This window comes from Salmo trutta, chromosome 22 (assembly GCF_901001165.1).
Source record: "Salmo trutta chromosome 22, fSalTru1.1, whole genome shotgun sequence".
Taxonomy (NCBI): Eukaryota; Metazoa; Chordata; class Actinopteri; order Salmoniformes; family Salmonidae; genus Salmo; species Salmo trutta.
In genome coordinates this window covers 43,135,403-43,151,384 of record NC_042978.1, presented here as the reverse complement: position 1 = coordinate 43,151,384, position 15,982 = coordinate 43,135,403, and the positions used below count along the sequence as shown (strand labels likewise).

General features: G+C 45.4%; 1 protein-coding gene across 1 annotated transcript in view; it reads right to left on the bottom strand.

Annotated features, from left to right (window-relative positions):
• The window catches only part of hmcn1 (hemicentin 1), a 240,835-nt gene that overhangs the window by 168,932 nt on the left and 55,921 nt on the right, over positions 1-15,982 (bottom strand). Inside the window, exons 3-5 of the mRNA XM_029706242.1 lie at positions 14,063-14,133; positions 3,287-3,445; positions 3,026-3,148 (exon numbers count right to left, since the gene is read on the bottom strand). Coding sequence (XP_029562102.1) covers positions 3,026-3,148; positions 3,287-3,445; positions 14,063-14,133 — 353 coding nt within the window. The remainder of the gene's footprint in view (positions 1-3,025; positions 3,149-3,286; positions 3,446-14,062; positions 14,134-15,982) is intronic.

Genomic DNA, 15,982 nt, shown 5'->3' with positions numbered 1-15,982 from the left:
ACTAGTTCCATGCAGGCTGACTGAGAGAACTAGTTCCATTCTGGCTGACTGAGAGAACTAGTTCCATTCTGGCTGACTGAGAGAACTAGTTCCATTCGGACTGACTGAGAGAACTAGTTCCATTCGGACTGACTGAGAGAACTAGTTCAATTCTGGCTGACTGAGAGAACTAGTTCAATTCTGGCTGACTGAGAGAACTAGTTCCATTCGGACTGACTGAAAAGACTAGTTCCATTCTGGCTGACTGAGAGAACTAGTTCCATTCTGGCTGACTGAGAGAACTAGTTCCATTCGGACTGACTGAAAAGACTAGTTCCATTCGGGCTGACTGAGAGAACTAGTTCCATTCGGGCTGACTGACAGGACTAGTTCCTAATTCCATTCGGGCTGACTGACATTTATAGTTCAATTTCGGCTAACTGACAGGACTATTTCCATTCGGGCTGACTGACCGGACTAGTTCCATTCGGACTGACTGAAAAGACTAGTTCCATTCTGGCTGACTGAGAGAACTAGTTCCATTCGGACTGACTGAAAAGACTAGTTCCATTTGGACTGACTGAAAAGACTAGTTCCATTCGGACTGACTGAGAGAACTAGTTCCATTCTGGCTGACTGAGAGAACTAGTTCCATTCTGGCTGACTGAGAGAACTAGTTCCATTCGGGCTGATTGAGAGAACTAGTTCCATTCTGGCTGACTGAGATAACTAGTTCCATTCGGACTGACTGAGAGAACTAGTTCCATGCAGGCTGACTGAAACGACTAGTTCCATTCGGACTGACTGAGAGAACTAGTTCTATTCGGACTGACTGAAAAGACTAGTTCCATTCTGGCTGACTGAGAGAACTAGTTCCATTCGGACTGACTGAAAAGACTAGTTCCATTCGGGCTGACTGAGGGAACTAGTTCCATTCGGGCTGACTGACAGGACTAGTTCCTAATTGCATTCGGGCTGACTGACGTTTATAGTTAAATTTCGGCTAACTGACAGGACTAGTTCCATTCGGGCTGACTGACAGGACTAGTTCCTAATTCCATTCGGGCTGACTGACATTTATAGTTCCATTCGGACTGACTGAAAAGACTAGTTCCATTCTGGCTGACTGAGAGAACTAGTTTCATTCGGACTGACTGAAAAGACTAGTTCCATTTGGACTGACTGAAAAGACTAGTTCCATTCTGGCTGACTGAGAGAACTAGTTCCATTCTGGCTGACTGAGAGAACTAGTTCCATTCGGACTGACTGAAAAGACTAGTTCCAATCTGGCTGACTGAGAGAACTAGTTCCATTCGGACTGACTGAAAAGACTAGTTCCATTCGGACTGACTGAAAAGACTAGTTCCATCCGGACTGACTGAAAAGACTAGTTCCATTCGGGCTGACTGACACAACTAGTTCCATTCGGACTGACTGAAAAGACTAGTTCCATTCGGACTGACTGAAAAGACTAGTTCCATTCGGGCTGACTGACAGGACTAGTTCCATTCGGGCTGACTGGCTGACTTGTTCCATTCTGGCTGACTGAGAGAACTAGTTCCATTCGGGCTGATTGAGAGAACTAGTTCCATTCTGGCTGACTGAGATAACTAGTTCCATTCGGACTGACTGAGAGAACTAGTTCCATGCAGGCTGACTGAAACGTCTAGTTCCATTCGGACTGACTGAGAGAACTAGTTCCATTCGGACTGACTGAAAAGACTAGTTCCATTCTGGCTGACTGAGAGAACTAGTTCCATTCGGACTGACTGAAAAGACTAGTTCCATTCGGGCTGACTGAGAGAACTAGTTCCATTCGGGCTGACTGACAGGACTAGTTCCTAATTGCATTCGGGCTGACTGACGTTTATAGTTCAATTTCGGCTAACTGACAGGACTAGTTCCATTCGGGCTGACTGACAGGACTAGTTCCTAATTCCATTCGGGCTGACTGACATTTATAGTTCCATTCGGACTGACTGAAAAGACTAGTTCCATTCTGGCTGACTGAGAGAACTAGTTTCATTCGGACTGACTGAAAAGACTAGTTCCATTTGGACTGACTGAAAAGACTAGTTCCATTCTGGCTGTCTGAGAGAACTAGTTCCATTCTGGCTGACTGAGAGAACTAGTTCCATTCGGACTGACTGAAAAGACTAGTTCCATCCGGACTGACTGAAAAGACTAGTTCCAATCTGGCTGACTGAGAGAACTAGTTCCATTCGGACTGACTGAAAAGACTAGTTCCATCCGGACTGACTGAAAAGACTAGTTCCATTCGGGCTGACTGACACAACTAGTTCCATTCGGACTGACTGAAAAGACTAGTTCCATTCGGACTGACTGAAAAGACTTGTTCCATTCGGACTGACTGAAAAGACTAGTTCCATTCGGGCTGACTGAGAGAACTAGTTCCATTCGGGCTGACTGACAGGACTAGTTCCTAATTCCATTCGGGCTGACTGACGTTTATAGTTCAATTCGGCTAACTGACAGGACTAGTTCCATTCGAGCTGACTGGCTGACTTGTTCCATTCGGGCTGACTGAGCGAACTAGTTCCATTCTGGCTGACTGAGAGAACTAGTTCCATTCGGGCTGACTGACAGGACTAGTTCCTAATTCCATTCGGGCTGACTGACGTTTATAGTTCAATTCGGCTAACTGACAGGACTAGTTCCATTCGAGCTGACTGGCTGACTTGTTCCATTCGGGCTGACTGAGAGAAATAGTTCCATTCGGGCTGACTGAGAGAACTAGTTCCATTCGGGCTGACTGACAGGACTAGTTCCTAATTCCATTCGGGCTGACTGACATTTATAGTTCAATTTCGGCTAACTGACAGGATTAGTTCCATTCGGGCTGACTGATAGGACTAGTTCCTAATTCCATTTGGGCTGACTGACATTTATAGTTAAATTTCGGCTAACTGACAGGACTAGTTCCATTCGGACTGACTGAAAAGACTAGTTCCATTCAGGTTGACTGACAGGACTAGTTCCATTCGTGCTGACTGAGAGAACTAGTTCCAATCGGGCTGAATCTCACCTCGTTGACTTGTTTCTTGTCCAGGTGGAACACCTGTCCAGAGCTGGTGGAGGCGATCTCTTCGTAGACCTTGTACCCGATGTGAGCCCGGTCATCACAGTCCCCTGTCAGCACAAACACCACCTACACACACACACATACACAAAACACAAAGGGCATCAGACTATAGACACAGCGGCAGAAATAAAGGAATGCAATATTTACATTTTAAACCACATTCAATCTTCTTCAACAATCTCTTCCAGATGTTCACAGCTGTACCTGAGACTGTTTCTGCTGGATGAGCTGCAGGACCTCCTGGGTCAGCTTGTAGTCTTTGGATCGGGCATCTGTGAAGACGTAAATGAAGGACCCTGGCAGGGAGATCTCCAGGGCGATCTTGATGGCGCCAATGCTCATTTCTGGGCAGTCTCCACCTCCCTGGTGACAGAACCATTAGGATGAGCCAAAACAAACCTATACAGCATGTTGGGTACGTTCACTATTACAGTGTTCTAGAACATTCTTGGCATTATGAAACAGAGCACTACATGGGAATTTTGCAAGAACACTTGATTCCACACCTATTTGTATTTAAAGCACATTGGAAACCATTAAGGATGAATGCAGTAATGACATAGAGTTTTTTTCCAATCTGTAATGCATACTGTAGATTAACAAGATTATAATTTAAACACATGAATAGCATGTCTATGAATCCTATAGACAGATTTGGACTGGGGACGAGAGGACTCTGAAATTGACTGATGTGTTGTCGATAAAGCTCCCGAGTGGCGCAGCGGTCTAAGGCACTGTATCTCAGTGCAAGAGGCATCACTACAGTCCCTGGTTTGATTCCAGGCTGTATCACATCTGGCCGTGATTGGGAGTCCCATAGAGCGGCGCACAATTGGCCCAGTGTCGTCCAGGTTTGGCCGGGATAGGCTGTCATTGTAAATAAGAATTTGGTCTTAACTGACTTGCCTAGTTAAATAAAGGTTAAATTAAAAAATAAATAGCATGGAGAGGTTGTTGATGATTGGTAATTTATTCTGCTAAATGTTAATGACTACTTACTGCATCCCAGTGACGTGCAAGCAGGGTAGGCAGAAAATCTGTTGTGAAATTATATTTAAAAAAAACAACAACAAAAATTGTTATCTAATGTTTTTGATTCTGGTGATTTTTCGCTCAAAATCTCTACATTTGCTGAAACTGCATCAAAATCTCAGGAAAGGCACCAGGGTATTCATGCCTTTTCCAGCCATTCAAATACATTCAAATCGTTGATGCCACGGCCGTTCCTGTGTCCAGTCACTGTTAATGGACAGGGTCAGCATAGGCCTCGCTGCTTTGCCTAGCTTGAAGCTTCATTCATTGCATTGAGACAATATCATATTTTGCGCATGCGTATTGCTTAAACATGTTGTGTGGGCATTGCCGGGGTACGCTGTGCACATTTGGACGTGTCTACATAATTTGGCGCTCGCATCCCTTGAACTGAATAAAGCTAGCTAGCAAAATCAACCTGAAAATTTGACACTATTGCACCTCAAAAATGTTCCAAGTTAGAATAATGTAATGAGCGCCATTTGGAAGGTTCGAAGAGTGGAGCGTCAACTACAATGAAAGTTAAGACCAAACAGAGGCAGTATACAGAAGCTCTACACACAAGACATGACATGACAGGCAGCCACCATCTCCCTCACTGCTAGCTGACAGGCAACCACCATCTCCCTCACTGCTAGCTGACAGGCAGCCACCATCTCCCTCACTGCTAGCTGACAGGCAACCACCATCTCCCTCACTGCTAGCTGACAGGCAACCACCATCTCCCTCGCTGCTAGCTGACAGGCAACCACCATCTCCCTCACTGCTAGCTGACATGCAACCACCATCTCCCTCACTGCTAGCTGACAGGCAGCCACCATCTCCCTCACTGCTAGCTGACAGGCAACCACCATCTCCCTCATTGCTAGCTGACAGGCAACCACCATCTCCCTCACTGCTAGCTGACAGGCAACCACCATCTCCCTCACTGCTAGCTGACAGGCAACCACCATCTCCCTCACTGCTAGCTGATTGTTTTGTCACATAAACTGAAATTAGGCAAACTATTACCATGCTTCTATGTCTGCATTGCTTGCTGTTTGGGGTTTTAGGCTGGGATTCTGTATAGCACTTTGTGACATTTGCTGATGTAAAATGGGCTTTATAAATACATTTGATTGATATTAGAATTTCAGCAACAAGGAAATTGTGGAGCGATTTCTGCATATTGCACCTTTAATATTTTTTACCCAAACTTTTACAACATTTGGACATTTTATTTTGCTTTGTAGATGTAATCAGAATGGGAAATACTTTTTGTGTTAGTGTGAAAATGGAACTGAAGGAGGCCTTGGGGATGTGTCTCAAATAGCCGTGGGCCTGCTGTTCTGCAGAATAAAATAATGGACATGGGGTTCTGCAGTGACTTCTACAACGCTGTCACCGAGAGGTTCAGCAGACAACTGGACTTAATTTACAAGTAAAGGTAGGCCTAAATGCATTCTCCTTTGCAATTTGCAGGTTAGGCTACTGTTGAATCGTGAGAAGAGACAACATCTCTTTGAATGCATTGAATTTATCAAGCCAGAATTTCGTTCTGATGTTTTGAACTGCATTTTCAGTCAAATAAAATCAAATGTTGGTGCAGCTGTAAAATCGTTTGAGGATCTGAGCACCCATGCCAAATACTTTTAGTCTCCTGAGGGGGAATTTGTTTTGTCGTGCCCTGTTCATGATTGACTTGGTGTGTTTGGACCATATTCATTTGTTGTTGATGTGGACGCCAAGGAACTTGAAACTCTCAGCCTGCTCCACTACAGCCCTGTTGATGAGAATGGGGGCGTGCTCAGTCCTGTTTTTCTTGTAGTCCACAATCTTCTCCTTTGTCTTGATTATGTTGAGGGAGAGGTTGTTGTCCTTGCACCACATGGTCAGGTCTCTGACCTCCTCCCTATAGGCTGTCTCATCATTGTCGGTGATCAAGCCTACCACTGTTGTGTCAGCAGCAAACTTAATGATGGTGTTGGAGTTGTGCCTGGCCATGCAGTCATGAGTGAACAGGGAGTACAGGAAGGGACTGAGCACGCACCCCTGAGGGGACCCCGTGTTGAGGATCAGCGTGGCAGATGTGTTGTTACCTACCCGTCAGGAAGTCTAGGATCCAGTTGCAGAGGGAGCTGTTTAGTCCCAGGGTCCTTAGCTTAGCGATGAACTTTGAGGGCACTATGGTGTTGAACGCTGAGCTGTAGTCAATGAATCGCATTCTCACATAGGTGTTCCTCTTGTCCAGGTGGGAAAGGGCAGTGTGGAGTGCAATAGAGATTGCATCATCTGTGGATCTGTTGGTGCAGGGTTTCTGGGATAATGGTGTTGATGTGAGCCATGACCAACCTTTCAAAGCATTTCATGGCTACAGACGTGAGTGCAACGGGCCGGTAGTCATTTAGGCAGGTTACCTTAGTGTTCTTGGGCACAGGGACAATGGTGGTCTGCTTGAAACATGTTGGTCTTACAGACTCGGACAGGGAGAGGTTGAAAATGTCAGTGAAGACACTTGCCAGTTGGTCAGCGCATGCTCGCAGTACACGTCCTGGTAATCCGTCTGGCCCAGTGGCCTTGGGAATGTTGACCTGTTTAAAGGTCTTACTCACATCGGCTGCGGAGAACGTGATCACACAGTCATCCGGAACAGTTGGTGCTCTCATGCATGTTTCACTGTTACTTGCCTCGGAGAGAGCATAGAAGTTATTTAGCTCGCCTGGTATGCTCGTGTCACTTGGCAGCTCGCGGCTGTGCTTCCCTTTGTAGTCTGTAATTGTTTGCAAGCCCTGCCACATCCGACGAGCGTCGGAGCCGGTCATTTCGACTGTTGATATGGACATTTCATTAGAATTGCCAGGGACCTCACAATACAATATTACCACCATAGTTAGGTGCCGATACGAAATGTAATGCAATTCTCAGGATTTTATATGTATTGCGATTCGATGCTGCAAATTTTTTGCGAATCGATATTCCAAACATATTGCTCACTATATGTCTGCTGCAGAAAGACAAGAGAGAGCATGAGAAATCAAGTTTTGATCAGTCATGTAAATAAAAATGCTGAAAACAAGTTGGTTCACTATTTAAAAAGAAATGGAGAACAAGCTATAGGTTGAAAAATACCAGAGTTTTGGCGCAGGCACAGCTGACTAGCGTTAGCTAACACTACCTTACAAATAATTGGAGTCAAATAGCGATATAATATGGTCCAAAAATAATATTGTTTCCCCCATTATTTCCACCATCCCCCATTTTTCCCCCATCCCCCATTCCCCCATCCCCCATTCCCCCATTTTTCCCCCATTCCCCCATCCCCCATCCCCCATTCCCCCATCCCCCATTCCCCCATCCCCCATTCCCCCATCCCCCATTCCCCATTCCCCCATTCACCATTCCACCATCCCCCATCGCCCATTCCCCCATCCCCCATTCCCCCATCCCCCATTCCCCCATCCCCATCCCCCATTCCCCAATCCCCATCCCCCATTCCCCCATTCCCCCATCCCCCATTCCCCATTCCCCCATCCCCCATTCCCCCATATTCAGATGAAATGTGTCTATATATTCGTATTTTAGTGCCACATATCAGTTGTTACTGTGGATGCTACATCGGCCTATGGCTGAGGTGATTTGAGCAGTGTGTAATTTTGCAGGATTAAATCACATCCAGCCATGATTGGGAGTCCCATAGGGTGGCATACAATTGGCCCAGCATCGTCCAGGTTTGGCCCGTTGTAGGCCATCATTGTAAATTAGAATTTGTTCTTAACTGACTTGCCTAGTTAAATAAAGGCTAAATAAAAAATGTCAACATTTAAAATATGCTGCCATCAGAGGCTATCGCTTGTGTATCTTGGCTACATTGGTATTTACATTTGGTTAGATTTTGGGTAAATTTCAGTTAATAGCCTATGTCATTCTGGTTGTTGTACGGTGAACTTGGGCTTCATCAAGATTTATTTGTGAGTAAATCTGGCTTTGATAATACCCTGTGCTTACTCTGCCACCGGCCTCACCGCACGCCACTGCTGCATGCCATTATCTAGCTTTATAAAAGCTTTATGTAGCATTTATGAGGACTCTTGGCCAATCAGTGTATTACCATAGGGGTCTTTTCATAATGATATAATTAAGCAATAAGGCACGAGGGGGTGTGGTATATGGCCAATATACCATGGCTAAAGGCTATTCTTAAGCACGACGCAACGCGGAGTGCCTGGATACAGTCCTAAGCTGTGGTATATAGGCCATATACCACAAACCCCCGAGGTGCCTCATTGCTATTATAAACTGGTTATCAAAGTAATTAGAGCAGTAAAAATAAATGGTTTGACATGCGGGGCGGCAGGTAGCCTAGTGGTTAGAGAGTTGGGCCAGTAAACAAAAGGTTGCAACATCAAATCCTAGAGCTGACAAGGTAAAAATCTGTTGTTCTGCCCCTGAACATGACAGTTAACCCACTGTTCCTTGGCTGTCATTGAAAACAAGAATTTGTTCTTAACTGACTTGCCAAGTTAAATCAAGGTTAACAAAAAATACCTATGATATATCATGACTGTCAGCCAATCAGCATTCAGGGTTCAAACCACCCAGTTTATAATGATATACACTACTGTTCAAAAGTTTGGGGTCAGTCAGAATGTCCTTGTTTTTGAAAGAAAACCAAATTTTTTGTCCATTAAAATAACATCAAATTGATCAGAAATACAGTTTAGACATTGTTAATGTTGTACCCGCAAAACAGCAGTCTCAACGTCAACAGTGAAGAGTCAACTCTTCACAGTTCCTCTGTCCAGTGTCTGTGTTATTTTGCCCATCTTAATCTTTTCTTTTTATTGGCCAGTCTGAAATATGGCTTTTTCATTGCAATTCTGCCTTGAAGGCCAGCATCCCAGAGTCACCTCTTCACTGTTGACGTTGAGACTGGTGTTTTGCGGGTACTATTTAATGAAGCTGCCATTTGATGACTTCTCAAACTAGAAAATCTAATGTACTTGTCCTCTTGCTCAGTTGTGCACCGGGGCCTCCCACTCCTCTTTCTATTCTGTTAGAGCCAGTTTGCGCTGTTCTGTGAAGGGAGTAGTACACAGCGTTGTACGAGATCTTCAGTTTCTTGGCAATTTCTCGCATGGAATAGCCTTCATTTCTCAGAACAAGAATAGACTGACGAGTTTCAGAAGAAAGTTCTTTGTTTGAGACTGTAATCAAACCCACAAATGCTGATGCTCCAGATACTCAACTAGTCTAAAGAAGGCCAGTTTTATTGCTCCTTTAATTAGAACAACAGTTTTCAGCTGTGCAACATAATTGCAAAAGGGTTTTCTAATGGTCAATTAGCCTTTTAACATGATAAACTTGGATTAGCTAACACAACATGCCATTGGAACACAGGAGTGATGGTTGCTGATAATGGCCTCTGTACGCCTATGTAGATATTCCATTAAAAATCAGCAGTTTCCAGCTACAATAGTCATTTACAACATTAACCATGTCTACACTGTATTTCTGATAAGTGTTATGTTATTTTAATGGACAAACAAATAGCTTTTCTTTCAAAAACAAGGACATTTCTAAGTGACCCCAAACTTTTGAACGTTAGTGTACATATATAGCGTTTGATAGGTTTGACATTAACTGAAATAATATATTATATTCTGCTGTCCACCTTAAAGTCTCTTACATTTGCCTCTTATTCTCTGTTGCTGTCTCTCCACCCACCCCCCCACTCTCTCACTCACCTCTATCCATCTCCCCTCCCCCCCTCGCTCTCTCTCTCTATTCCTCACTCTCTATCGCACTCTTTCTTCCCCCCTCTCTCTGTGGGGTCGGGGGAGCTGTCCTCTGGAGCATTCTAGGAGGCACGTGTCTGTCTGAGGGGAGCACTGGATGCCAGGAGGAACATCTGGAACTGACTGATCCCTGTTTCCAGACCAGAGGGACGGAATGTGAGGAGAACTCCTCTCCTCCGCTCCCTAACACCCCCACCCTCCGTCAAAGCCAGGTCGCAGTTGCAAATGAGAACTTGTTCTCAAATAGCCTACCTGGTTAAATAAAGGTGAAATAAAAATCTAAAAGAATCCCCCACACCCTCCCACCCCCGTACCAATAACCCTATCACCCACTGTATGTGTACTCTCATTCCCCTCTACAGTAACAAATTATGGGACCGAACAGAAGGTACTATATACCGCACCAGCTGATCTCAACAACCAACCTGAGGTTAGCCTACTGGATATTGAAAGGGCTGACCCAATGATGTATATAAACAATGTATGTACAGCTATGGAGCTGACCCATATAAGAGGTTCACTACATCAGAGTTGAACTGTATTACATTAGATGTCATCTACATACAACTACATGAGATAGTCCAAAAACTAATCAGTTCTTTAACCTGGTCCCAGCCTAGAGCAGCAGAGCGATGACAGGTGACAACCGGGGTGAGGAGAGGATAGCCTAGCATAGTCCTGTAAAAGGAAGCTCATGGATCTCTATGGGGGTACTGTGTTGCCCAGAACAACCCACTCACACGCCAAACACAAGCTAGCACACGCCAAGGATGTACAAGCACATGGCAAGTATGTCCCCTCGCAGGGCAGCTAGCTGCAGTATCTGAACGATAGCCACTGGTTTCACCTCAGAGCTCCTTTCGCTCCCAGACACAAATTACTCTTCTGTCAGTGGTCTGCTCAGATACTGATACTGCTGAGAGACAAATCTGGGTTTCAGTGAAGCACTTTAGCAGCATTGTTCAAATAATGGATTACCATATAGAGAGGTGATAACCACCAATCGCAAGACAACTTCCTCCCTCTCTTCCCTTCCTCTGAGCGATTGCAGGAGAATTTGGATTTCGCGTTGCTCTGTTTGGCTCTCTGACTCAGTTGATTATTTTTTGTTTAGATATGTGTTTGTTTAGATATGTGTTATTTCTGTTTAGATAATGTGAGGTCCCTCCCACTCGGTCTGCCAAATTATTTCTCTTTGCTCTTGTTTTCCTTAATATGATGTTGGTGGGCGGAGCTGGAAGGGTCATCAGCGAAATAGGACACCTGTTCTCAGGTGTGTCCCGGGGATAAATACACCTTCCCCTAATACATCGAGGAGACTCTCTCCACGCAGACACACTGTTGGTTTTGGTTGTGGCATTTTGGGGCTTCTTTGTGTTAGTTTGTTTTGGCACCTCTCAACACCCCTCATTATCACCATCTATGCACGCAGCCACTCACTTACACTACCGACTACACACACCATTGTTAATTGTGTATAGTTTACTTTATTTAATAAATATGTTTGTCATTTCCTTATCTCCGCGTTGTCTCCCTCTTTGTTACGGGCTATGAGCCGGTTCGTAACAATATGTGTTTGTTTAGATATGTGTTATTTTTGTTTAGATATGTTATTTCTGTTTAGATATGTGTTTGTTTAGATATGTGTTATTTTTGTTTAGATATGTTATTTCTGTTTAGATATGTGTTTGTTTAGATATGTGTTATTTTTGTCTAGATATGTTATTTCTGTTTAGATATGTGTTTGTTTAGATATGTGTTATTTTTGTCTAGATATGTTATTTCTGTTTAGATATGTGTTTGCGATGGCTATGGAAAATAAGTAAGGAAAACAAACCAAGGTTTCACGGGAATGTTGTTATGTGTCACGGTCGTCGTCGGTTATGGAGGACCAAAACGCAGCAGGTATGTGTATGCTCATCTTGAGATTTATTAACTTCCAAAATGAACGTAAAAAATAACAAAACAAAAGAACGAACGAACGAACAACTACAAACAGTCTGGCCAAGCAAAGCTCAACACAGAACAATCACCCACAAATACCAAACACAAACACACCCTACTATATGGGACTCTCAATCAAAGGCAGATAGACAACACCTGCCTTCAACTGAGAGTCCCAACCCCAATTAACCAAACATAGACATACACTCACTAGACTCCACATAGAAATACCTAAACATAAACCAAAACCCGGAATTACTAAATCCAACAACCTTTTAACAAAACACACCACCCTGAACCACATAAAACAAATACCCTCTGCCACGTCCTGACCAAACTACAAAACAATTAACCTTATACTGGCCAGGACGTGACAGTACCCTCCCCTTAAAGGTGCTACCCCGGAAGCACCTTAACAAAAAATAACCCCAAGCAACACCCAAAAGAAAAATTCCCCTTTTCTAAAGGGACGGAAGGGAGGGTGGCTGCCGTCAACGACGGCACTGTGCTACACCCCCCCTCCCCAACCCACCTATTTCTGGAGGTGGCTCCGGCTCAGGCCGTTCCAGTCTGGGCAGTCTGGCAACTCGGGACAGTCTGGGCAGTCTGGCAACTCGGGGCAGTTCAGGGCAGTCTGGCCACTCCGGCAGTTCAGGGCAGTCTGGCCACTCCGGCAGTTCAGGGCAGTCTGGCCACTCCGGCAGTTCAGCGCAGTCTGGCCACTCCGGCAGTTCAGCGCAGTCTGGCCACTCCGGCAGTTCAGCGCAGTCTGGCCACTCCGGCAGTTCAGCGCAGTCTGGCCACTCCGGCGACTGTTGACTGGCGGGCAGCTCCGACGACTGTTGACTGGCGGGCAGCTCCGACGACTGTTGACTGGCGGTGCTGGGTTTACGCACTTGAAGGCTAGTGCGGGGAGCGGGAACAGGACGAGTCGGACTGGGTTGACGCACTTCCGGGTCCGCACGAGAGACAGGAGCTGGAAACCCAGGGCTATGGAGGCGCACAGCCGGTCTAGATCTTACCTCCTGCACAACCCGCCTTGGCTGGATGGAACTAGTAGCCCTGTACGAGCGGGGTGCTCGTACAGGGCAGACTGGGCTGTGCAGGGGCCTGATGGTAGCCGTGCGTAGAGCGGGAGTTGGGTAGCCTGGTCCTCGGAGGCGTACCGGCGACCAGATGCGCTGCGCAGGCATCCTCCTACCAGGCTGGATGCCCGCTCTAGCACGGCACCTGCGAGGGGCTGGAATAACTCGCACCGGACTGTGCGTGCGTATGGGCGCTGAGTGCGCTTCTCAGCGAAACATAGCGCTAACCACCCCATACGCTCCTCCATATAACCACGGGTAGCTGGCTTCCGGCTCTTCCTACGCCTAGCCAAACTACCCGTGTGCCCCCCCAAAAAACTTTCTTGGGGGTGCCTCTCGTGCTTCTCCCTCAGCGCGTCTCTGGCCTCGTACCACCGCCTCTCTGCCTTGGCTGCCTCAATTTCCCACTGCGGGCGGCGATACTCCCCAGCCTGGTGCCAAGGTCCGGCCCCGTCCAGAACTTCCTCCCAAGTCCACTTCTCCCGCCAGTCCAACTCGAAATCCGTCTGCTCCTTCCTCTGCTGCTTGGTCCTTGAGTGGTGGGTGATTCTGTCACGGTCGTCGTCGGTTATGGATGAGCATACAGGTATGTGTATGCTCATCTTGAGATTTATTAACTTCCAAAATGAACGTACAAAATAACAAAACAAAAAAACGAACGAACAACTACAAACAGTCTGGCCAAGCAAAGCTCAACACAGAACAATCACCCACAAATACCAAACACAAACACACCCTACTATATGGGACTCTCAATCAAAGGCAGATAGACAACAACTGCCTTCAACTGAGAGTCCCAACCCCAATTAACCAAACATAGACATACACTCACTAGACTCCACATAGAAATACCTAAACATAAACCAAAACCCGGAATTACTAAATTCAACAACCTTTTAACAAAACACACCACCCTGAACCACATAAAACAAATACCCTCTGCCACGTCCTGACCAAACTACAAAACAATTAACCTTATACTGGCCAGGACGTGACATTATGCATCCAGTATGGTCAACTTTCAGACAAACACAAAGGCAACAGCTCTGTATAACTGAGGGCTTTAAGATCTATATGATCAATGTTCTGATCTATAGAAGGGTCCACAATCTAAAATGTCAGAGGTCATAAACTCCTGAACCCACCTGGACGTACAGCTCCCTCAGTTCAAACTGAAACTTCTTCGGATCCGTTGTGATGGTTACCGGTCCTATTTCTGCAAAGAAACAAGATACATTAAACATTACAGACAGCCAGAACATGATGCATAGTGTTTTAGACTAATAGCCCTATTAGAATGAATAATTGACATAGTTTCTTGGTCTGAATTCCTGACTGTGGCCAAATATTTGTGCAGACGTCCAAGTTCAAATGTCACAGTTTAAACTGGTGTGACAGGGAGCTTCCTGTAAACACTCAGGAAACCAGATCCATCCCTCCACACTGTGTGTGTTTGTGATGAGAGGGAAGAGATTTCCATTTTGTATCTTCAAATGGGCTATGCTGAAATGAGGCCCTTTTCGGCTCTAAATATTTGCCCATTCACACACGTATGCACAGTATCCGGGAGGGCAGTGTCTGGGTAGGCGCGCCATGCAGGCACCGAGGAGTTGCTTTGGAATTGATAAGGAGACCCCAGCTCTGGAGAAACTTCAATGCCCTCTTTCACAAGCCTATCATGGCTCACATGGCCTTTCTCATGTGCCTATCCCAACTACGATTAGAGGGTCCATGAAACACAAGGAAGTGGAACTTATAATAACTTGGAACATGAAAATCTGTTATTGTGAGGTCAACATAACTCGACGACAGATCAAAGGCTTGCATGGTAGAGGAGTTTTAATAGTCAACCGCAATCATTTTCAAGTCATCATGAGACAAAGAACATGGCAGTTGAACCACATTTCACATGGTTTACTTGGTACAATATGCTAGTTCATTTTCAGATAAAAAAATCGAGCAAAAGCATAGGACTGAGGAAAAAGTCCAGAATGATACTCTGACTGAGCCGATTGGAGGCCAAGTCATTCTCATAAAAAATGCTTATGGAAACCTACTAACATTTCACCTCTAAATGAATGCTCCACATGTTGCAACTCTTTCAAACTGATTTCCAGCCTGAACACAACACACGGAATGGATGGGCTGATCCTAGCTGTGGAACTCCACTGCTAACACCATCCAATAAAGGCCTGTCTCACGGCAACCCCCACTGACACTAATTGGCAATGGCTCCGTTACAAAAGGCCAACATGTTCTCATTAACAATGTTCCCGTTCCCCTCCCTCCACCTCTACCCTTCCTTCATCCCTGCATCCCTCCTCTCCTCCCCCAGGCAGTCAGCTGTTCTGCAGCTCTGGGGGAAGACCTTACGGCTCAGGTATGCTCTTGTGTCATGGCCAGCCGGGGTTCGGCGTGAGGACATCCTTCGGCTTCGCCGGTTATAAAAACAGTTATAAAAGCCCCAGAGGGTGAGTGACATCAGCATGCACCTTTTTTCTCCAACTCTGTTCTACAGTCAGCGTTGGTTGGTCGGTAGTCGAAGCGCTTCTTCTAAGCTCACTTGTGTTTGTCTTTTTTTCAGTCTCATCAAAATGTTAAACTATAAACAATTAGCTTTATTTTCAGGACCAGGATTGTTCTGACTTCCAAGAATGCCTGAATGGCTTCGCCTTGCTTTTCTGGTTGGCTGGATGCAAGTTTCCCCATCCAATTATTTCAGATTTACAGGAGTGCAAGTTTCACCATGGCACGGACTGTAGAGATATGTTGGCAAATGAAAATTATTCAAATATGGCAAATTCTTGTGTTCTATCCATGCTGGCTTTCGCGGGCTACCTGAGACATGAAACAGATAGGTGGGAGGGCAAATGTAGGCTATTAATGCGGAATTTGCATAAATGGATAATGGAATCACTTCAACCACTTCGTTTTTTTCCGACATTCTGTATTTTTGTGGATTTATTTATATTTTTAGGTGTGGCGTAATTACAGTAGGTCCAGTGGTTTTTATTGACGCAAGACAGTTGAATGGAAACGCACCGTAGCAGGTAATTGTTGCATCT